Raw genomic sequence first — 20,272 nt, forward strand, 5'->3', positions numbered from 1 at the left:
AAGACCTCCAAGATCCCTTCCAACTCTACTATTGTATTATTGTATTGATTAGTTTCCATCCATTGTTTCTTGTCTTGCCTTCTGATGCTTTCCAAAATAAGTTTGTGGCAGCCCCTCAAATACTGGAACACTGCTATCATGTCACCCTAGTCTCTCTTTTCTCTTTCAGCAATCAAAACAGTAGAAACGTTTTAGAAACATTAGAAAATTTCTGACAATTTATTTTTGTTTAATAATTATTTAGAAATAAACATCTCTCTTAACCGTTAGAAAATGAGAAACATTTAGAGAATTTCAGGCAATCAAAACATTAGAAACTTTTCCGTGTCATAGTCCACTAAGGAGAAAACGATCGGGTGATTCAGCGTTACAAAAGAATAAAAAGAACAGAAAGGATAGGGAGGCAGGAGAGGGAATACTTTTTTAGTCTATAGAAGAAAGTTGGAGCTTGGGACATTTTGGTCTCCCCAAAGCCTGCCCTCTACAGCCAGGCTCTCACACGTGTGGACATTTCAAAGCAGCCGCTGAGACTGCTATTTCTAATCCTGGACAATTTTACACCCAGTAGTGTAGCTTACATGCCAGCTGCGTATGGTTGCCCAGAGGACAAAGGGGAGAACTTTAATCCACAGTTTGAGATTTCAGAGTTGTAAAATACTGCATTCAGTTCTGGTCGCCACGATGTAAAAAAGATGTGGAGACTCTAGAAAAAGTGCAGAGAGGAGCAACAAAGAGGATTAGGGGACTGGAGACATATGAAACATATAAACATATATAAAACATATGAAGAACGGTTGCAGGAACTGGGTAGGTCTAGTTTAATGGAAAGAAGGACTAGGGGAGACATGATAGCAGTGTTCCAATATCTCAGGGGTTGCCACAAAGAAGAGGGAGTCAAACTATTCTCCAAGGCACCTGAGGGCAGAACAAGAAGCAATGCGTGGAAACTAATCAAGGAGAGAAGCAACTTAGAACTGAGGAGAAACTTCCTGACAGTGAGAACAATTAATCAATGGAACAGCTTGCCTCCAGAAGTTGTGAATGCCCCAACACTGGAAGTCTTTAAGAAGATGTTGGATAGCCATCTGTCTGAAACGGTATAGGGTTTCCTGCCTAGGCAGGGGGTTGGACTAGAAGACCTCCAAGGTCCCTTCCAACTCTACTAAAAAAAAATGTTTCACACTACCACAGCCTCAGTACAGACAAAGAAGTAGTATTTATAATGAGATGGGGACCATCCTCTACAAGCCACTGGGGACAAGGATCACCCTTCCTGGGTGTTTTGAACATCAGCTTATTACAGTGTGCTCACCTGCTCCCTGAATAAGGAAGAAAAGCTGGATGTGAGGAGTACAATAAAGCAGAAAAAAGAAATGGAAGGAAACCAATTCTAAGGAAGGAAATGACCCAAGAAAAGGGAAGCAACGATGAAAGCATGTGTTGATGAAAACCAAAACTACCAAAGTAGGCAAAGTCCTGATGTTTGCTGAGGAAGAAAAACGGATGTAAGGATGAAAGGATCTGCCTTTCTGGAGATCTGTCTAGTTAATCCTTCTTGTCTCCACCAAGAGTGAATCAGAGGGCAAGTGCACAAATAGAGCAAGAGAAGGAGAACTGGAGAACTGCTTTGCAAACAAGGAAGTAAAATCAAATGAAAAGAGGCAGGCAAAGCGGAACGCTGAATGCTGACCCAGCATCTTTTTACGTCTTTGTAAAGCTTCCAAAAATGCATTTTCACAGGAAGATCATATGTTTATGTGAAATATCCAAATATCGGGGCAGTCTAGGTCTTAGTACTAAATACCAAGAAAAGGAACTTCCTACAAACTACTAGCTTTTTTGCCTTTGCCGTGGCTTTTTAAAGGCATCCGATTGAAAAGTTTTGGAAAGGGAGGAAGTGCAGTTAGTCCTCAACTTACGACCATAATTGAACCAAAGATTTCTATGGCTAAGTGAGACAATAATGAAGTTAATGTTTCTCCATTTTACACTCTTCTTGCCACAATTGTTAAGTGAATCACTGCAGTTGTTAACTTAATAACACGGCTATTAAGTGAATCTGAATTTCCCATTGACTTTGCTTGTCAGAGAGTCGCAAAAGCTGATCACAGGATCCTGGGACATCGCAACCGTCATAAATATGAGTCAGTCGCAGAGCGCCTGAATTTTGGTCACGTGATCATGAAGATGTTGCAATGGTTGTAAGTATGAAAAACCGTCAATGAGTTGCTTTTTTCAGTGCTGTTGCAACTTCGAGCGGTCACTAAACAAACTGTTGTAAACCAAGGACTACCCGTACAGTTTAATCTCATCCAACAAGCTCTTTTTCTGAACAACGAATATCTGTGTTAAGGAGTATGCTGGTAAGCTAGATGTACCTGTTTTCCTCCAATCAATCTTATATAGCTTCATTTGTATTTTAGTTACATGTATTGTAGGATTTCTCCAACGGTTAAGATACTCAGCAAAATAAAACAGCACTTGCATAAAAACAAAAGGAAAAATGGTTGGTAATCGTGATTAATGCAAAATATCTAACAAGTTAAATGAAATGTTGTTTTTTTAAAAAAGAAGAACTCTTTCCCTGACAACAAATAACAGACTGGTCATCCTAAGAAGCCATTCCACAAGCTAAATGGAATCAATTCATTCAGCACCAAGCCATGCCATCTCACACTAACCAGATATTATAGAAGATAGCTGACTCCATCAAGCCCAAGCTGGCTGCTATCCAGAGGTCATCCTATTTGGCCAGTGTATTGGAAAACAGGATGCAGGACTAGACACGTCTGGTTTGAATTTAAAGGCAATTGTCATTCTTTGCTGTCTCTGATGGCTGCAATGCCTGTGGTGCCACTTCTCTCTCTTCATTCAAAACGCTTTTAAAATCTCACATATATATTGTATTTTTGTGAAACCTTTTGGAAGGACTTTTGGCTGTTCACAGAGCTACTTTCTTCCTGTATTTCTCTCAAATGTAGATTGTAAGCCATGGCAATAGCTTTTGGCAAAGGAGCTGCACCAATTGTCTAGGAATTGGAATAGAATAGAATAGAATAGAATAGAATAACAGAGTTGGAAGGGATCTTGGAGGTCTTCTAGTCCAACCCTCTGCTAAGGTAGGAAACCCTATAACAGAGGTGGGTGGCTGCCAGTTTGGCCGGATCACGCAAACTGGTAGTAGCGGCGGCGGGAGACTCCGCCCACCTACCCACCCGCTTTTGCGTAAAAAAATTAGCAACCCCCCTCTGTCCCCAACCCCTGGTCTGTGGATCGGCACTGGCCGCTGCATGTCAGAAAGCGAGCCACGCAAACAAGTGAAACACATCCATGGGATGCAGGCAGAATGTTAAACCATGCCCCTTCCAGTCCACGGAATAACCTCTCTCCATGGAACCAGTCCCTGGTGCCCAAAAGGTTGGGGGCCGCTGCCATAGGAAATATGCCTTACTTCTTGCTGTCCTGCTATTTTAAAATAGAGTTCAGAAATGAACAAAAAAAGAAACACACACAAGATATTCATCACTAAACAATGCACAGAAAGGTTTCAATTATTGTTTCTTACTTGCTTTATTTTAGAGGTGTAGAATCTGAGACTTGGTCTCATGGTCAAGGCACCAGGCTAGAATCCAGGAAACTGGGAGTTCTAGTCCCACCTTAGGTACAAAAGTCAGCTGGGTGACTTAGGGACAATCACCAGGAGATGGCGAATTCTACACCCCGTTTAGGCATGAAAGTCAGCTGGGCAACCTTAAGCCAATCACTCTCTCTCAGGTCAACCCACCTCACAGGATTGTTGTTATGGAGAAAACAAGAGGAAGGAGTACTATGTAAATTCGCTTCCTTGGGTTATTTGTAAAAATAACTAAATAAAATAAAAATTTGGATTCCTGAAAGTCTTGGATGTGGCCCCAGACACTTCCAAAGTTGCTAAAAATAACCTGTGCTTTTGTAAGCTGTTCAGATTTTTTAAAATTGAACTGGCATAAAAACACTTACAATAAATGAATAAATAAATCAGCAAACATGACAGGGGGAGAAATAATTCAACATGGAAATGGAGAGTAATCATATTCACTGTAAGTTTGGTTAAAACTTAGATGCTACACAGATTTTAGTTCCACCAATTTTTTTAGAAAATTTATTAATTTAATGTTACCCCCTTTTTTGACTTTGCTTCATGACCCAGAAAACGTGTGTGCAGAACCATCTTATTTTTATATCTTGCCTTTTTTCTTCTTTATTGTTTCTTCTGTTTCTTTAAATTTGCATCAGCAAACACATGAATCCTTTTGCTCAACCAAGGAACACTTTGCATGTTTAGTTTAATATTAAAGGGACTGTATAATATTATTGATCTTAATATGCCTTGAAACAGATAGCTAAGCATACATCCCAAACTGATAGTATATATAGATGGGCTGGGATACATTTCCTCCCATTCTTGAGAAACGCACAATTGCTAGAGATGATGGAGCTATATAGCTTCATAAATCTGGGGTGTAATAGGTTGGAAAAAAAGCTGGCATCCTTATTGGAATTCAGAGTGAAATACACAGTTCTTTGTTCATGTTTAGTTTTCACTGTCTAAAAGGTACTGAAAAAAATATGAGCCAACAGAAATAAGTAGCCTCAGGCCTAGTTTAACCCTGTTCCCAAGGACAAGGTACATAATCCCCCAAACCAGCTTCAGGGAGCTTTAAGTCGCTCAGATAAGAAAAATGCAATAATCTTGAGCTGATTTAACAACCAATAATGTGTGACATTCATGAACACAAATATTTTATTTTATTGATCTGATTCAATTCTGGAGCTCCCCCCAAAAATTTTGGCAGCTCAAAAGATAGGAATACAATCAAGTAAATAAAAATATGATGAAGGAAATAATCAAGATAGGAAATCCAGACACCCTCCCCCCCAAATAGATGCAAAATATCTCAAGAACATTTAACTAGGGATTCCCTCCACCCCACCCCAAGGCCTGGAAGAATAGTCAAGGCTTTCCAAAATGTCATCAGTGCAACAGCTAAGCAGTGCAACAACCTCATTTTGCTTTAATGCATGATCAGTAATAATGCATCACAATGGGGAGATTCTCTTTACTAGCTGTATTAATAGTCGTCAACAGATTGTTTCTCATCTGTGAATATATCTAAGTTTTCCTAAGTCAGTGGCCATACTATCTTGAGTGAGTGTATTTTAAAAGTTAAAACTTGTGTTTTCTGTTAATTGTGCTTTCTGCAAAACGCTAGACTCTCTCTGTTTTTCCCCCCCCTCCTCTCTTTTCTTTTAAATACAACTGTATATAAATGCAACTTTGGAGAGTTGAGTTAAGGATTTTTTTCCCCGTATAGTATTTTTTCCTGAAAAAGCAAAACAAGGTCCCTGAATAATTCTAGCCTCTGATTTCAAATCTTTTACCACCAATGTGTCACCCTGCAGCATTATTGGCCAAATGCCTATGGAGATTCTCAATTATTGGGGTCATACTTGTCCCAAAGGTATTTTTCCAAAGGTAACTTGGACTTGGAGTTTTTCCCTCTCCTTGAAAATATTTTGCTTTTCATTCAAGAAGATTCTTCAGTTCTTGAACTGAAGCTTGAAGTGAAGAAGCTTCTTGGATGAGAAGCGAAACATTTTTAAGGAAAGAAAAAAATATATACCAAGAAAGTCCAGTTGCCTTTTGAAAAGCATCTTTGGGATTCCTGGCTAAGAAGCATTGGTTAATAAAATGCACACCCTCTCCTTGCCACATGCAAAGGGATATGAAGAGAGAATGGTGATTTTGACTTGTCAGTACTGACTATCCTATGCACCTAATAGTTTATATGCATTTTATAAGCAATAGGTTGATTCACAGGAGAGGGGCTAGGAATAAAAACGATACAGTTCAAAACCAGTAAGTTAAAAGATTTTGTTCCTCTTATTCTTGTCTCTCTGTTGCTTCCTCCTTTCTTGCAGTTGCCAGTTTGCAATAAAAATATTCCTCTGGCAATCTTTATTCTTGTTAACCCCCATGTTTTTCTTTCAAGTTCTATGGTCTGTCTGTGCATTTGGTTCAATGAACTGCTGCTTATGTCTTCCATGCCTGCTCTGACCCTCTTCCCTTCCTGCTTACAGAGAAATATATTTTATCCCAGCCTTGGCAAAGGGAGCTTTTTCGAATGCCACAGCTGTCTCATGCAGGCCATTTGAAAGACGTATGCGTCTTGACTTGATCTAAATTTCAAACCAGAATATACAATTGCTATCCACAACGGATGGCATGAAAGTTAGCCCATTAGCTCAGATAAACCTAGTATTGTTGCTGATAGCTGTAGATACTGAAGGAGGAAGTTTCTAAGACGTAATCAATATTTGAGAAACTCAAAAGATGTTGGAGATATTGGCTAGGCAGCACTTTACAACTGCTATTATCCCAAAGGTGCTTTTTCAAGAGGCATTTTGGATTTTGCTTTTTCCTTGAAGACGTTTCGCTTCTTAGATGAGAATTGCAGCGTCTTCAAGGAAAAAAACAAAGTTCAAAAACAAAGTCCAGTTGCCTTTTGAAAAAAAAAAAAACCATTGTTGGGACAATCATGACCCGGATGACTGAGAATCTCCGTAGACAACCGCTACTATCCTTGGATACTTTGACTGCTAAAAGGAAAGTAGGATAGAAATCAGTGGTGGGAATCAAACTTTTTTACTACCGGTTCTGTGGGCGTGGCTTGGTGGTCTGAGCAAAGAGGGTTTACAGTCTGACCAGTAAGCTTATTCTCCGAGAACATAGGTGAGTAAATTCTGTTGGTCTGTGGGCTCCACAAACCATGGCAGGCATGCTTCAATGACACGCTGTCAAATCCGGAAGCAGCAGGTGGACGTTCATAATCACTTGGAATGAATCAGGCTGTTTTTGGAAAGAAGTAGGGCAATCATATGGAAGGTGAACCTATTAGGGAATAAAAATTGACGAATGATGTATATGGGCAGAAGGGAACTAGTCAGCTGGGAGTAGATTCAGGACAAGGAGATGGGCTGGTGGAGGCCATTCTAGGACAATCCTGGCTTTAGTGGGCTTGCAGGGAAGGTGATAAATGGATGATTTCAGCATTTATGGGATTGCTCCCTCTGGCAACGATGGTTTGTTGCAACGATGTAGGAAATGAGCAGGCTAAGCCTGAGGGCAAGGTCAAACGCATCATCAGTTTGGAGACAATACACCCTCGCAAGAGACCCAAGGTCCAGCTGCCAGTGAATTCCATTGACTCTTATCTAGAGCCAATTTGGCTTGACCATTAGTACATCAGATTCTTGGGTACAGATTGCATGTAATATTACATTACATTACAATAGCAGGGTTGGAAGGGACCTTGGAGGTCTTCTAGTCCAACCCCCTGCCTAAACAGGAAACCCTACACCGTTTCAGACAGATGGCTATCCAACATCTTCTTAAAGACTTCCAGTGTTGGGGCATTCACAACTTCTGGAGGCAACTTCTGTTCCACAGATTAATTGTTCTAACTGTCAGGAAATTTCTCCTCAGTTCTGAGTTGCTTCTCTCCTTGATTAGTTTCCACTCATTGCTTCTTGTTCTACCCTCAGGTGCCTTGGAGAATAGTTTGACTCCCTCTTCTTTGTGGCAACCCCTGAGATATTGGAACACTGCTATCATGTCTCCCCTAGTCCTTCTTTCTCTAATAAATTTGTAGTGCTTTGAACTTAGCTCCTATTCCTGGTTACTTTCACCTGATAAGGGGCTTTTTATGTGAGTGAAGGTCAAAGCTATTTAGCTGTTGTTGTTTTCTTTACACCACAAGAGGATTCCAAAATGTAGAAGAAATTAGTTTTCTTTTAACCGCTTAGTGAAGTTGATATCAGTCAAACATTTCAAGGACTCTGACAGTTCTAGATTCGTACCTTACCTTTGCACTGCAGGTGGTCCTTGATTTACGACTGATCACTGTTCAAAGTTACAACAGCCTCACAAAAGGTGCTTTACGGTTTGTAAAGCACTTCTGGTCTTCATAAAATGCTGAACCTCCCATAGTCACATTCCTGCATTTTGGGTATTTGGCAAGGGGTCGCAATTATGACTGGTCGCAACATCTAGCAGCCACGTGACAAATTGCTATTTTTTTTGCCGGTTTCCAGCAAAGCACCCATTCTGCAGAATGGATTCGCTTAATGGCTGCTGTAGAAAAGATATAAGAACTGGGTCCAGTCATGTGGGTACCTCGACTTAGGAATTCCAGTCCCAATTGTGGTTGTTAAGTCAAGGGTTGCCTGTATTAATTTGGGGTTGGATACACTAGATCTGTGATGGCGAATTTGTGGCACGTGTGCCACAGGTGGCACGCAGAGCCATATTTGCCAGCACGCCAACTGATTTTCAGACTCCTGGTTGGCCCATTGGGCCATTTTTCACCCTTCATTTTTCAGGAAAGCCTCCAGAGCCTGGGAAGGATGAAAAACGGGCCCAACGGGCCAACTGGAATTTAGGAAACAATCCATTTCTGTCTTCTGGAGGGCCTCCGGAGGGACAGGGGAAGGCCGTTTTTGCCTTTACCAAGCTTTAGGAAAGCCTCCGGAGCCTGGGGAAGGAGGGGGGGGGTAAAAAAATAGGCTCAACGGGTCAACTGGAAGTTGGGCTCATTTTTCACCCTCCTCAGGCTCTGGAGGCTTTCCTGAAGCCTGGGGAGGGCAAAAGAGGGGCCCAACAGGCCAACTGGAAGTTCAGAAACAATCCGTTTCCACCTTCCGGAGGACCTCCGTGAGAGGCCATTTTTGCCCTCCCCAGGCTTCAGGAAAGCCTCCGGAGTCGGGGGAGGGGGGGACGACACTCGCAAATGCACGGGGGGGGTCACATGCACATGCGCAGGTGGGTGGGGCGCATTCCATTGTGTGTCAGGGCACAATTTTGGCACGCCTTTACAAAAAGGTTTGCCATCACTGGACTAGATCAATGAAGCTGTTTTTCACTTTTATTTTTTTATTCTACAAGAAAATATTTCTGTGTCAACAACATCAGTATTTTAAAAACTCAATAGTCTGACAATTCCAAAACATCTACACGAAGTCATATGGAAAATTTCTTTCTAAATTGCAATAACTATAACTCTGCAGAATAAATCACTGGGAGAACTCTTTACTAAGGCTACCAAATCAGAGGGCTTCAAATAAAACTTTTCATTGAAACTACCTATTGAAGTGACTTAATGAATTAAATGGTATCTCGAAGTCCCCAGGGAACAGGCCTTGAACTTCAGAATAAATGCTTTGCATTCTACTTGTAAAGGATTGGAAAAAATAGCAAGCTAAATTAAGCAATCAATGAGATTAGATTCTTAAATACTGCAGTGGAGAGGAAAACAAACAATGTAAAACCTACAGTTGTTGCCTTCTGAAAACAGAAATATATTCTCCACTTCTTTTAAAAGAATTATTTAAAAGAAAAGAATTTTAAAAACTGAAATCACCCTGACTATGTTTGATGACATACATGCCTAGGTCATTGCAGCTGCATTCATATAATATGCTAAGCTTTTATTAGTTTCAATCTTGCTTTGCTTTTTTTTATACCTCCTTATTTCTTATTGACAGCATTTTTATATCGCTCCAATCAAATGATCTGGATGTTATACAGAAGAATCTCAAAAGCAATCTCTCAACACACAATAATCAAGAAAAATGAATAATTATACAATCCAAAAATTATAGTCAGATGGCCAGCCACTATTTAGAGGTAGTTCTTAACTTACGACCACAATTGAGTCCAAAATTTCTGTTGCTAAATGAGACCTTTGTTGTGGGTTTTGCACCACGTTATGACCTTTATTGCCACAGTTGTCAAGTGTTGTTGTTAAGTGTTGTTACTACAGTTAAATTAGTAATATTACTAATTTATAAATTAGTAAGTGAACCTGGCTTCTCCTTTGACCATGTGACCCCAGGAAATTGCAATCGTCATAAATATGAGACTGTTGCCAAGCATCTGAATTTTGATCCCAGGACCATGGCAACGGTCCTAAGTGTGAAAAATGGTCATAAGTCACATTTTTCAGTCCCATTGTAACTTCAAGCGGTCACTAAACGAATTGTTGTACGGCGACAGCTACCTGTACTACCAGGCGTAAAGCAATCAAAAGCACAAATAAAAACAATCGTTTTTAATTTTTCCAGGAAGCCCAGACATTTGAACACAATATTCCATTTGTGTTCCAGAACTATAGTAAAGGATATTTTCATAAGCAGAAATGATTGAATTTTGACTAATATTTCCTGGAAAATGCAAGTGGCTGTCCCAATCACATCCTGTATTGTGGGCTTCTAACCAGCATCTGGTTTGTCTTTGAAAATAGAAGTGGAGAGTTTATCATGGTAATTTTTCAGTTTATCAACCGTAATTTTTCTCACTCCTCCTGACTGTCTTTTTAAAGTCTTTTTAAATTTTAAATTTTAATTGTACATTGGGTTTTTTACAATTGGGGTATTTTAATGGTGATTTTTTAACTGTCTAAATGTTGTAATTTGTTACCTCCTCCGTGCATGTGTGTCTTTGTATATATGTATGTTTGTGTGTTTGTACACATGTTTTATGTTTTATATGCCCATTGTACGCCGCCCCGAGTCCTGCCTGGAAAGGGAGCGGCTAATAAATTCAAATTATTATTATTATTATGGTTTTTACCCTGTGCAACCTAACAGAATATTGGGAAGAAATCACTGTATGTAAATGGGGAGTAAGGACTAGGTCTATCTGCCAATCTTCAGGAATATACTCCAAAACCAAAACATTACTATAATTGATGCAATGGAAAAAGCCAATAAGAGCTTAAGTTTAAAAATGAGCCAGATTTTGTAGGGACCCAGAGAGAGAGAAAAAAATCAGAAAAAAAATCTCTGATGGGAGAGACAGTTGGTCACCAATCATAAAAGTTATTGAGTCCTCCAGCCAATGTCCCCTCCCACCTCCTTCCAGTCACGTGACCTCCAGTAGAGCTTTTAAAGAGTTGGAAAGGATTGGGAAGCCATGTTCTACATGCTCTCCTCTAACTTGTTAGATGTTCTTATGACATTTGTGACCATTTTACTTCCTCACGGTTATTGATCAGATGCTAAGATAGCGAGAAGTCCTTGGTGTTTTCTTGCAGACGTTTCATTACCAAAACTAGATAACATCACCTGTGATTCCAAAGGTGCTTTTTTTCAAGAGGAGTCAAATGGACTTTCTGTGTTTTCTTTGAAGACATTTCGCTCCTCATCCAAGAAGCTTCTTCAGCTCTCACTGGATGGTATGGAATGGAAGGATTTGTATATTTATATTTATATGGTGGGGAATACGGTCCCCACCATCCAGTCAGAGCTGAAGAAGCTTCTTGGATTCTTGAAGATTCTTGAAACATCTTCAAAGAAAAACCAGAAAGTCCAGTTGCCTCTTGAAAAAAGCACCTTTGGGTCAACCATGACCTGGAGGACGGAGAACCTCCATAGACGTCAAAGTGATGTTACCTAGTTTACGTAACGAAACATTGGGAAGAAAACAGAGTTCAGAAAGCACCAAGGAGTCCTTATTTCAACCCTGAGCTACAAATATTCTCCTTTATAAGTTAGAGTGTCCTGTGGTCCAATGGTAAATTAGCCCTCACATCTTTTTGCTCTTCTGCTTGTTACTTGCTGTGAGCCTAATTTGAAATTGAAAGGATGCTCGTGGCAATGCAGGTTTAGAGCAGACCATAAACCTGCAGTTTAAGGACATAACATATAAGTAGCCCTCCTGGATCAAGACAGCAATCCATTTTATTCAGAGGTGGACAACTCTTTGGCAGCCCTAGGCTGCATTAACATTAGGTGAAGGCCGAGGAGATAAAAGGCACAATGCTATATTGCACCCGCGGGTAGGATTAGATGTTTTGCAGTCAGTTTGCAACCTATGCATTTTCAGTGTGTCACGTGTATGGCAGTTTTTATGTTTCCTGCCTAGAAACAGTGAGAAATGACCATCAGCGGGAAGGCCCCTAAGAACACAAAAGCCATATGTCAGAATATCCCTAAGAGCGCAAAAAAAGGTCTGTACAAATAGTCCTCAACGTACAACCACAATTGAGATCAAATTTATGTTGCTAAGAGATAATTTTTTTAAGTGAGTTTTATTCCATTTGATGACTTTTCTTCTCATATTTGTTAAGTGAATCACTGCAGTTCTTAAATTAGTAACACGGTTGTTAAGTAGAATCTAGTTTCCCAATTGACTTGTCAGAAAGTTGCAAAAGGGGGCCACATGACTCCAGGACACAGAAACTGTCATAAGTGTGAGCCAGTTGTCAAGCATTCCATTAATGGATGGAAACTAATCAAAGAGAGAAGCAACCTAGAATTAAGAAGAATCAGATTCATCATTTTTACAGGAAAAGACTGGAGAGAGTTCAGAAGATTTATCTGTTACTCAAATGTTTCAAGCATTATGCAGGGACAAAATGAGTTGAGAAAGGAGGTAGCAGATTTTAGAGATGAGCTTAAAAGTGTGCAGCAACAAATAACAGAAAATAAACAGAGAATTGATGTGCTGGAGGAGGGCGCGGCTGGGCTGGGGGAGGAGATTAAGGCAGTCCAGAAGGGGAATATAGAATTGGAAAATTTTATGGCAAAGATAGAACTTGAAAGAATGTCCTTCTTTCTCAGATTCCAGAACCTACCGGAGACAGAAGATGAAGATCTTAAGGATATTATGAGTACAATTTTAGCAGAATATATTAAAAGAGATAAAGAACAGTTGTGGTGGGATATGGATCTGGTTTATAGGATTAATTCAGCATATGCCAGAACACATAATGTTCCAAGGGAAGTACATGTTAAATTTCTCAGGAAGACCACGAGGGATGAGATTCTAGGGGCTCAGAGGGGGGGACCACTAATATATAAAGATAAAGAAATTGCCATTCTTAAGCAAATTCCGAAAAAAATAAGAGATAAGAGGAGGAAGTATTCCTCCTTATCAAAGAAATTATATAATAAGGGAATTTGGTTTAGATGGTTATTGCCAGAAGGAATGCTGATCTTCTGGGAGGGAAAAGAATTAACACAGTTGTGGAGACAGAGGCCTTCATTAAAAAACATAGTGCCCTCCTAGAGGACGGAAATATAAGAAGTAGTGAAAAAGGCGACAACACACAAGACATGAAGGAGGGAGGGGCTGCAGCTCCTCCTGGGGATGGGGGAGGGAACAATAAGGGAAAGACTCAGGTCACAAAAATAAATATATCTGGAATATCATTCTAATTGTTGATATATTAGAAAGTGGCAAAAGAGATCATTGAACACGTGGTTGATACAATGTATAATAAGATGCTGTTTCTGCTTATCTTTTATCTTTTGTTTTTTTTTCTTTGTATATCCACCTACCCTTTTCCCCCAAAAATTTTAAAAACCAATAAAATTCTTTTTAAAAAAAAAAAGAATTTTCCTGACAGTTAGAACAATTAATCAGTGGAACAACTTGCCTCCAGATGTTGTGAATACTCCAGCACTGAAAGTTTTTAAGAAGATAACTATAACTGGATAACCATTTGTCTGAAATAGTATAGGGTTTCCTACCTAAGCAGCGGGTTGGACTAAAAGACCTCTAAGGTCCCTTCCAACTCTGTTATTCAGAATGCAGCCGCGCGGGTAATTATGGGGAGATCGAGGTTCTCCCATATAACACCCATCCTGCGCGAGCTGCACTGGCTTCCTGTGGCCTACCGGGTGCGCTTCAAGGTACTGGTTACCACCTTCAAAGCGCTCCATGGCACAGGGCCTAGTTACCTGCGGGATCGCGTCCTGCCCCATACATCCCTGCGACCCGTCCGCTCACACAGAGAGGGACTACTCCGGGTGCCGTCCTCCAGAGAGTGCCAGAGGGCGACGCCCAGGAGTAGGGCCTTCTCTGTAGTGGGCCCCACCCTTTGGAATGACCTCCCCCCAGACATCAGGACAACAACCGACCTTCGCTCCTTCCGTATGAAGCTGAAAACCTACCTGTTTCGACTAGCTGACCTGGCATAATACTACAACCTCTCCAGCCCAGGGCATTTTTAATTGGTAATTTTAGTTTTTAAGGGTTAATTTCACTGGGGTTTTAACTTTTTTAGGTATTGTAACTTATTTATTTATTCTTACCTCCTCTGTACGCTATATAATACTTTTGTACGTCGCCCCGAGTCCCTGTGGGGAGAGGGGGCGACTAATAAGTTCAAGTAATAAATAAATAAATAAATAAATTCTATTCCATTCTATCCAAATGTAAATCATGGGGTTTCTTATAATGGTCATAAGTTTGAAAAATGGTCATGTTACTTTTTTCAGTGCCATAGTAACTTTGAATGGTCACTAAATGAACTATTGTAAGTCAAAAACTACCTATATGTGCCAGAATCACTCTGCATGTATAGGTTACCCACCCGCCCCCGACTCACTCCAATATCTTATTTCTTTAGTAGGCAGCCAAATGCCTCTAGGAATAAAGTATAGAGACGACATAATGTTTATTCCCCATCAATGAACATTCACAGATGCTCTACAGGTAGTCCTCAATTTACGACTACAATTGAGCCCAGAATTTATGTTGCTAGTAAGTGAGAAGTTTGTTAAGTGAGTTTTGCCCCATTTTACGATTTCTCTTGCCACCTTTGTTAAGAGAATCACTGCAGCTGTTAAATTAATAACAGGGTTGTTAAGTGAATCTGTCTTCCCCCATTGACTTTGCTTGTCAGAAGGTTGCAAAAGATGATCCCATGACCCCAGGACTCTGCAACGCTCATAGGTATGAACTGGTTGCCAAGCATCTGAATGTAAATCACATGACCACGGAGATGCTGCAGTGGTCATAAATGCAAAAAATGGTCGTAAGTCCCTTTTTTTCAGTGCCGTTGCAACTTCAAACGGTCACTAAGTGAACTGTTGTAAGTCAAGGACTACCTGTGTTGCCTCTGAACATGGAATCTCCATTACATGGCAAGGCTATTTTAAGGAAGGGGTGTCAAACTGGCGGCCCACGGGCCGGATGCATCACGCGCAGGCCACACCCAGCCCAGCTCAGCGAAGCATCATCGCCATACGTCACATGACGGCAACGCAACATGGCGAATTTTGACACCCGTGTTTTAATGGCTAGATTTTGGGCAGCCACCATTTCAAAACAAAACTTGGGGGGAAAAAAATCACTTGTCAGTTTCATAAAGGTGCAGATTCCAGTTCAAAGGAAGAAAGTCAGAGGTGAGATTTAGAGATCCAGTGTTTGATGAATGACCAGATCACCCTCCACCCTCGTACAAAATGTCTCTGCGTTTTCCCTTGTGTTTAACAAGGAAAATAACCATTCTTTTCGTTGTCTGCATGCATCCCTGGATACTTTTTCCAAAGTATTGTACGTAAGGCCCTACCTGCAGCTTATTAGGGATGACTTTGTTTTAAAACTCTGGAACATCTGCCTTTTCCTTTTGAGCTTGTTTTCTGAACTAGTAGCAGCATGAAGGAGACTGGGAAATGTGGCTCATTGCTGGCTGGCTGGCAGACAGCCAATTGCTGAGTCAGCTGGATTGAAGGTGCCAAATGCCACCTCTGGCTGACCCCAAAGTGGGGTGGGAAGGGAGATTTTGCAGTGTCCTTCCCCTGCCATGCCCACCAAGCCATGCCCACAGAACCGGTAGTAAAAAAAACTAGAATTTTACCACTGGATTGATCCCATCTTCTTTGCGGAAGCCTCTGAGATATTGGAACACTGCTATCATGTCACATGTAGTTCTTTTCATTAAACTAGACATACCCAATTCCTGCAACCGTTCCTCATATGTTTTAGCCTCCAGTCCCCTAATCCTCTTTGTTGCTGCACTCTTTCTAGAGTCTCTATATCTTTTTTTTTTAATCATGGCAACCAAAACTGAATGCAATATTCCAATTGTGGTCTTACTGGGTGGTATTAATATTTCATATGATCTTGATTCTATCCCAAGGGAACTGAAGAAGCTTCTTGGATGAGAAGCGAAATGTCTTCAAGGAAAAAACAAAGTCCAATTGCATTTTGGACAACCATGACCCGGATGACTGAGAATCTCCATAGACATATCCCTCTGTTAATGCAGCCTAGGATTGTGTTGGCCATAGATCCCTCCATAGGTTGCCCAGCTGATAGGGTGAGCCACGAGCCTTAAAGACAATGAAATCTGCATCTCATTGGTGAGTATGGATAACACTGACTGAATTATTTCACTGAATGTAACGTTAAGCCTGGGGTGATGGAGGAAGGGGAAAAATAATCCTGGGTCTAATTCCATCTCTTCACTAGTCATAGATAAATAATAACAGGAAACCGCTTCCTTTGTTCTTCTGTTTGCTTCAGCAGCACTTAGTTGATCCCTAAAGACATTCTGGTAGCTAGTACAAGGTTAATCAATCTCTTATGCATCTTACATCATTACATACTATCAATCGACATACACACATAAAACATTTGAATTAAGCGCAGGGTATCTTGTGCCAGTAAATTCCTGCAAGTTGTCACCTTCATCCAATACTCAGCTTTCTAAGATCTTTCCTTTCTCCATAGTAGTGTGGACATAGTGTATATTACAAATATATATATATATATACAATAAAATACATAATAGCATGCCGTATATTATGTTGCTTTTAATAAACCTAGACAATATTATCTCCCTCTCTGGATTCTTACACCCTTTATATCTGCTTTTTTCTATCAAGTTGATTGCACCTCCATGTTTGCTTATCAATTGAAATGGGTCAAAGTATGTATGTTTGCAATTACAAGGCTTACATGATTCTCCATTTTATGTCTTACAACTTATATACAACTACAACAATAAAGGTATAAAGAAATAACAAAAACCAATATCCCCTCCAAACCCAGCCTCCAACTTCTGTGCCCTAAAACATTTTTTTTATTAAAAAAAAAAACACCCCAAGTGTACGTGTTCAGCCTTATCCTATTCCAATGCCTGGGGCCAAAGCCAGATTTTTAAGACTTTCTGGAAGGCTAGAAGGGCAGGGGCCTGCTGGAAATCAACAACTAGGTTTCTCAAACCAAATTCTGCACCTTTGAGCTGGCTTTTGTGATCTATATTCAATGATTCAATAATTCAATAACGGGATGATTAAAAAGGACAGGGGATCACAGCAATAAAACTTACTTGCTGTCCACTTTGGGCTTATATTTATATATGGGATGGAGGAAAGAAGCTTGGATTGCCAAACTCCACCCCTTTGTCAAACTGATGGACCCATGGAAGTATTGGTTGGTGACGACCAGGGTAATATGACTTACAATATGCAGATTGACACTACATTTCAACAGGAATGAATGGGGGAGGGAGGGCTGATCATTCACAAGCTACTTTAAAAGGGAACCATTTGTGTGTTGTGGTGAAAGAGAGTGGAAGTGTGAAATGGGGGGGGGGGGGAAGAGAACAAAATGTGCACCGGTATTAATTTAAAGTGGATACAGTCAAAAAACAAAATAAATGCCATCCTTTTAATCTACAGGAAGATTTATATCACCACATTCCTTCTTTTCTTTTCATCACATTAAAACCTCATATGGCAGGAAATCCACACTATCTCTTCCCTCAATTAATAAACTTTGTTGATTCATTTTTTTAAAACAGCAAAACTAAAAAAAAAAAAATCTCACCCCCAACCCATTAATGTCAAACTCTTTGATTTCTCTGCAAGCACCGTTAAGGTCAAAGATTGGTTTTCTCACCCCATCTTCTCCTGCCCGCCTGCCAGGGTCTCTTTTTTCCAGTTGTTCCTTTGATCGAATCTCCACGTTGCCTCTTTTTTTTTCTTTTCTTCCCCTGTTCACTCTTTCTCCGGATCCGGATACTCCTCAAATTTCCTCCGGAATTTCACTTTGGAAATCCATGACTTTGTGATGGAAAAGGCGGGGTTGGATTCTAGGGCTTGAAAGAAAGGGAGAGCATTACCACATGCGCATTTACACACATAAGCACACACACTTCTATACGTTCCCAAGGGTGTGGGGAGGGAAGAGAAGCATAAAGATGAGAGCAGCTGTTCCTTTCGCTCCAAAAAGCACTCCCTTCAAAATCACCCGAAAGGACCCTAGAGATAAGAACTTTCTTTCTCCCCCCCTAAAAAAATCCCAGCTTCTCTTTCTTCCTCTTGAGTTGGAAAGAGGATGGAAGCAGGAGATTGTCCTCTTTTTTTGTGGTGGTTGTTTCTGTGTTGCAAATATTTCTCGCTCTTTTCTAGCGCTTCAGGCAAGCCGATCGCTTTCTCTGCAGAGCTTTAGAGCGAAAAGGGAAAAAAATCACGTTAAAAATGGAGCTGCTTACCCACTTTGTTCTTTTATGCAGGATAATGCCGGCAACCTTTGTTCTCCTTCTTTAAATTTTTATTTTATTTTAATTTATCTTCCTTCATCTGCAAACTCCGCTTCGTTTCTATCACATTTCTTCTGAGTTATTTCCAAAGGGGCGGGCGGGGGCGGGGAGGGTGGCTTCTTTGTTGGCTCTTTATTGCCATCTGCTGGAGGAAACCGGACTCCACAGCTTCTGCAGTCACGCCGGAGCCCCACAATGAAAACCTTTTTAAACGTCAAATATCCGATTGACAAGAGGAAAGTTGCTATAAGATTAGAATTGGCCCTGGCCTGGAAGCTTTCACAGTTGGAACTGAAGCCATTGTTTAACAAAAATCTATTATTAGGAATCATAGAATTGGAAGGGACCTTGAAGTTGTCTTATTCCAAGAAGTCCTAATTAACTTCTACGAAGATCTCAGGTAGGAAATCTAATATATTCTGGTGCACTTAATTTTGTTGAACAGCTCATAGGACCACAGAGTTCTTAATCTTTAATTAAAGCCTTTATTGCAATTAGAAGCCATTAGTCTGGATTCTGTTTTCTAGAGCAGGAAAATGCAGACACCCCCCCTGAGGTTCTTCAACTATCTGGCCAACTTTAGCAAACTAAATATATTTAATTTACTATAACTTTGCTCACAGAATGTAATCACCACAATCTTTACCATCGTTTTAAACAGTGCTGTCCAGCCAGCTCAGGCACAGAACATTCAACAAGATGGGTGGTGAATAAATCTAATTAAATAAATATATTTACTCTAGCACCCTGACTGATTGATGCTTCCAGGAAGCCGGAAAGAATAAGAACTATCCATGCTGCTGATTTGTAGATAATTTATTCAATACTAAGTTGCATCTGAAATATGCTAAGATAAAAAACACAAGCATTCTTCTGGATACTATCTCTACCCAAGCATGGTAATTAGAGGGAAAAGACAAACCAGGACCAGACCAAGAAATGTTGCTGTTTGTTCTTTTACTGATTTCAGGTGTGGCTGGGTAGAAATAGAGTCTAGGTATTTGCCTCCATAAGCTTTACACATTTATTCAGCTGAATAAAGACAGCCTCTCAAAGCAAGAGGGAACCCTGAACACACTTTGATACTCATATTTACCATATTTTCAGACTATAAGACGCACCCCCCCCCCCATGGGTGGAAATGTCTGTGCGTCTTATAGAGCAAATGTTGCTGAAGTCCCACCCACCTGCTGGCCCCCAACCGCCGGCCTCTGCCTCCCAGCAATTTGCCTCCTTGTAGAAAACAGCAAACAGCCCAGTCAGCTTCAGCACAGCCTGAATTAGCACAAGCAGCTGATTGGCAGTTGGATCTGCCTCCCAGAATACCACCTATCAGCTGTTCTAGGCTGTGGGGATTGCCACCTGTTGCTGCCTCCGCACACCCCATTTTTGGCCTTCACGCACCCCGTTTTCAGCCCGTTTCAGGCAGTAGGGATAGGTGGTGGCAGCTATCTTGTTTTGCTCCTCCAAAGCTATATGTGTCTTATAGTCTAGAGCGTCTTAATAGTCCAAAAAATATGGTACGTGTTTGCTACATTGTCCAGTTCTCCACCCAGAAGTACTGGCACACTCCAGATAAGATAAAAAAATACAGAAATAGTCATCCACCTCCCGTGGAGGTTTTCCAAGGACATTGAGTGTCATCTCAGGGACATTGGGTGTTTCCGTGACCTTGAAGGCCTGCAGAGGCAATGATGACATCAGTATTCTCCCTCAAGACTGTCAATAGAAACAATAGATTCCTGGTCAACATTGGTATGGCTATGGCTCATGCAGACATGCACATCTCTATAAACAAAAGCCAACTGGACTGGCAATTGCCTTAAAACAGGCACTAGGACATCATTCTCCAACTATCTGAGGGCAACTGTTAGGCCGTTTGATCTGTTCTTTCA

At 40.7% G+C, this 20,272-nt stretch overlaps 1 protein-coding gene across 3 annotated transcripts in view; it reads right to left on the reverse strand.

Annotated features, from left to right (window-relative positions):
- Positions 1-18,468, reverse strand: part of HOMER3 (homer scaffold protein 3) — a 48,912-nt gene extending 30,444 nt beyond the window's left edge. For all 3 annotated transcript variants that reach the window (XM_081959934.1, XM_081959933.1, XM_081959932.1), the window contains exons 1-2: positions 18,330-18,468; positions 17,735-17,933 (exon numbers count right to left, since the gene is read on the reverse strand). In XM_081959934.1, the coding sequence (XP_081816060.1) occupies positions 17,735-17,739 (5 nt within the window). In that variant the 5' untranslated portion in view covers positions 17,740-17,933; positions 18,330-18,468. The remainder of the gene's footprint in view (positions 1-17,734; positions 17,934-18,329) is intronic.
- Between the last annotated feature and the right edge of the window lie 1,804 nt (positions 18,469-20,272).

The sequence above is a fragment of the Natrix helvetica genome (assembly GCF_964273705.1).
Source record: "Natrix helvetica genome assembly, chromosome: 1".
NCBI classification, from domain to species: Eukaryota; Metazoa; Chordata; class Lepidosauria; order Squamata; family Natricidae; genus Natrix; species Natrix helvetica.